The sequence below is a fragment of the Aplysia californica genome, unplaced genomic scaffold (assembly GCF_000002075.1).
Source record: "Aplysia californica isolate F4 #8 unplaced genomic scaffold, AplCal3.0 scaffold00206, whole genome shotgun sequence".
In the NCBI taxonomy this organism is placed as follows: Eukaryota; Metazoa; Mollusca; class Gastropoda; order Aplysiida; family Aplysiidae; genus Aplysia; species Aplysia californica.
Window position 1 is genome coordinate 679,797 of NW_004797476.1, and position 4,152 is coordinate 683,948.

Here is a 4,152-nt window from a genome sequence, read left to right on the forward strand (position 1 = left end):
CCCCCTCCCATTTCTTTTTTGTGTTTGTTACTCTCTTGTAACACCTCTAATCTTACTTACTTACTAACTTACTTACTTACTTACTTACTTACTCTCTCCCTCTACCGTCAGGTAAATAACGCGGAGAGCAGTCGATGCCACGCGTGTCTGTCCCTGGCCACGTCCTCTAATTTCGGCACTCCCAGGCCCTTAGTTATTGCCTCATCTCTTATTGTGCTTCTATAGCTTCCAGTTGGTCTTCCCCAATTTCTCTTTCCAGTTGGTTTCCAATTCCACGTCTGATAGGGCAATCTTGTCTTCGGCATTCTCAGAACATGTACCAGATATATCCATCTTCTCCTTTTTATGGTTGTGTTTATATCTTCAATACATATGTACCAGCTCTTTCCAACACTTCATTATTTGTAATAAATTCGTTTCATTTTATTAGTAAAATAACGCCTCTAATTGTAGGCACTTATATGACTTTATTGTGTTGCAAGTGCATTAAAACTCTAACTAAAACTAAACTAAAGTAGATGCTAAGGCAATCGTTTTTATCCAATACCCTAACAGATGTACAAAACTTCAGCTAGTGCCCTGAGGGTTTAATATAGCAACACGCTGTCAGAAGGTCTATACTGATAAACCACACCATCCTTTATTTATATTGTACTCGTATTCATTCACTGTATTACCGTATATTGTACCATGGTAATAGTTCTCTGACATGTGGGCCAAACCATGAAAAAATAAAGTTGTAGTGACACACGTAACGGGGAGATGTCTAGCTGGAAAAAAACCTGAACAGTGACAGAGCCATTTAAAAATCATAATTGTTTGTTTGTTTGTTTATTTAGTTATTTGTTTATTTGTTTGTTTGTTTGTTTGTTTGTTTGTTTGTTGTTGTTTTTTGTTCGTTTGTTTGTTGTTTTCAAGAGCGAACCTCCCTCCAACAAAAACTTAAAAATACAAAAACAAGTTGCGTAAGTCTCTACCGTTTCATTTGTCATGCAATGGCTCATTTACTAATTCAGAATAGAATGTCCCATGCTGTGCTATTTTATAGTTTAAAATCTTTTAATTAGGTGACACGACGCAAAGAGGATAAATAGTAGTACATGCATTTATGAGCTCTTTGGTTGCACTCAACTTATCACCCTATCTTGCTCTTCGGACCTGTATCGAACTCCAGCTTTGCCGTCATAATCATCATCAAGTGTCAGATCTGCAACAGACAGCGGCGGTCATGGTTCTCCATTATTCATTTGCTTGGATGGTCTTAAAAAAGCTCTGAACTTTCCCCGTTACCCATCTATTTAGGTTCTCTAAGTAAGTCGCTCTCGGCCTGCCCCTGCCTCATTTGCCTTCAATTTTGTCACTGAGAGTTAGGTGTTCAAGACCTTTATGTCTATTCAGGTGTCCCAAAAACTGCATTTGTCTTTTCCTGATTGTTTTTCATTAGTGAGCGTCCCATGAGGGCTTTATCAAGTACTGCCTCATTTGATTTCTTTTCCTTCCAAGATACATGTATTCTCAGCAGTCTCCTAAGAAACCACATTTCCCTAGCGCTGTAAAAAAAAAAGTTTACATCAATTGGAAACTAAGAATAATACACGGCATGTAATGCTACGACTTGCGACTTGTTGCTGCTAACTTGTTTTGTACTTATAACATTTTCATTCCCGGTGACCATTGCCCAAGATCAGTTCTGTTCAATTCGACTCAGTTCCGTTTGGTCGTCAGGGCTAGCCAGATTTTCCTCCATGGAGGGAGAAAAGCCAACATCGTGGCAGCAGCCGAACGAAACCGAGAATGACCTTCAAAAAAACAAACGCGTTTTACGGGGTGCTCACTACGGATGGGATCGGCCCGATCCAGCTGTAGTGGGCACCCTCAATCAATTTTGAAGGCCGCGAGCGGGGCGATCGGCTTGAGGCAGGGGTCTATTTACAGCGTGCACTGTATCCTCCAGAAACTCAACCGAACCAAACCAAACCGATCTGGCCAATTGGCACCGGGTATAACGTGTGTTTCTGTAGTTCTGAAAAAGTTTGCTCATCATGTTTTTCTCTAAAAACTATATGTGAGGGATCGTGGTGAAATCAAGAGCTCGTTAAAAAAAAAAATCGAAATAACAGCTATCCGTGACTGACAATAGAATGTTGGTTCGCCGGCAAGAATACTCTTTATGTGCTGGTTTGTGCTCTAAAACTTCCTCAATGGGGAAGAAAAACTTAATCTTCTGTATAGTCGCAAGCTATTCAATTGTTTTAAGTCCTGAAAGAATAGTTTTCTCAGGAGAGAGAATATTAGTTTAATTCTTTTACAATCGTACCTTCATTATGTACACCTTACCGTGTTGTTGTTGTTGTTGCTGTTGCTGTGTTGTTGCTGTTATTGTTGTTGTGTTGTTGTTGATGTTGTTGTTGTTCTTGTTGTTGTTGTTGTTGTTGTTGTTGTTGTTGTTGTTGTTGTTGTTTTTGTTTTTCAACACTTAGAATTTGAACTTCAATCAAATATTCCTCCTACACATGCAGCCAAAACCACACATTAAGAAACAGCAATGTTAACAAGTTTCACAGTTTTAAGCTTAGTTCATCTGAACAGCTGACCGATGATATGAAGTGACCAAATTTTTCAGCATCCTAGAATACATTTAGATCTGCTGGGATAGATCACATCGACTGTTCTGTGTAAGACTCTGTTATAACGTCACTTTTCAAAATGGCGTATGGCAGAGTGCTCTTACTCCAGCACTAAAAGACCATGAGGCCTATAATTGTGGCCTTGTGCCTCTTTTTTAAAAACACTAAAAAGTCGACCTACATTAATTCGGCGTTGGTGGTCTAGTGGTTAGGCTACTGGACTCGTAAACATGAGATTGAGGGTTCGGGGGTTCGAGCCTCAGCTCGGCCTGACTTTGTGTCCTTGGGAAAGGCACTTTACACGAATTTCCCACTTGGCTCGGTCCTTTCGGAGATGGACGTTAAACTCGGAGGTCCCGCTTCTTAAATAACCAAACAATGTAGATTGGGACGTTAAACCTATACCATTTTCATATATAAAACCCAGTTTGAATCAAACGTAAGTGTCTTTAGTTCTTTCTTACTTTATCTTCCCCTCGAGCAGAAACAACTACTGCGAGACCAGCCCGAGACTGTGAGGCTTACCTGGTCAACGACAACCCCGACTGTTTCTTCGACACTTCCTCCTGCACGATGATGTGTAACTTGCCACAGCATCGCCAGGCCATCGCCTGGGCTCGACGCAACGAGGTTGCAGAGAACAGACCCAAGAGTTCTGTCCCTTGATGTGGACTATCATGAACGTTTCTCCTTTAGTAAAATTATAAAACCTATTCAATTTTGTTGCAGTTCTTTCAGATTATGTTGTCCAGTGAGATATTATGGTTTGTTGTTGAGCTTGCTTACTGGTCTTTATTTGCTCTTTTTTTTCAATTTTGTTCCTCCATTGAAAAAAAGCACCTGCTTTTCGTTCCTCTTTCGCAAAAGACGGTAAATTATTATAACTTTTTTTTTTTCCAATTTGAGATTGGGTTTTTTTTTATCTAGATCTAGGTAAAAAAATGAAGAAGACAGATCGATTGAAAGTGAGGATAAGAGTATTTTCATGTCTAATAGGCTGAACTTTTTTGTTGTTGTTGTTGGGTTTTTTTGGGGTTGGTTTTTTTTGGGGGGGGGGGGTTTGTTGGGGTTTTATTTTCGTCGATTGCCATGTTGCAAACAGAAACTTCCTCTATTATGGTAACCCTAGTTCACGATTTCAAATTATTGTAAAAATCAACTAATTTTCCACACCACATCAGTTTCACCTAATTTACACAACCCATCAGTGACAGAGGAAGAAGAGTTTGAATCTATTATAATACCCGAACTTTTAAAAATGGATAATACATGTATTATGTCCTAGTTGAAGGAGAACTATCTACCTCTTTTAAAGTAAATACTGGAGTAACACAGGGCTGCATATTAGCACCTGTACTTTTGGGAATTATTATCGATGTAGTTTTTTATGAGGCAGAACAAAAGCATTGAAACAGTCCAAACGATTTGAGTAGGCTTACAAACTCAACCCCCCCCCCCCCCCAACTAAAAAAAATAATAAAACAAGAGAAAAAAACAACAACAACTATGCTTTCCAGAAAGCTGA

At 39.4% G+C, this 4,152-nt stretch overlaps 1 protein-coding gene across 1 annotated transcript in view; it reads left to right on the plus strand.

Annotated features, from left to right (window-relative positions):
- LOC101863438 overlaps positions 1 to 3,340 on the plus strand; it is a 5,314-nt gene extending 1,974 nt beyond the window's left edge. Inside the window, exon 2 of the mRNA XM_005099225.3 lies at positions 3,112 to 3,340. Within this exon, the coding sequence (XP_005099282.1) occupies positions 3,112 to 3,293 (182 nt within the window). The 3' untranslated portion in view covers positions 3,294 to 3,340. The remainder of the gene's footprint in view (positions 1 to 3,111) is intronic.
- The last annotated feature ends 812 nt before the right edge of the window (positions 3,341 to 4,152 follow it).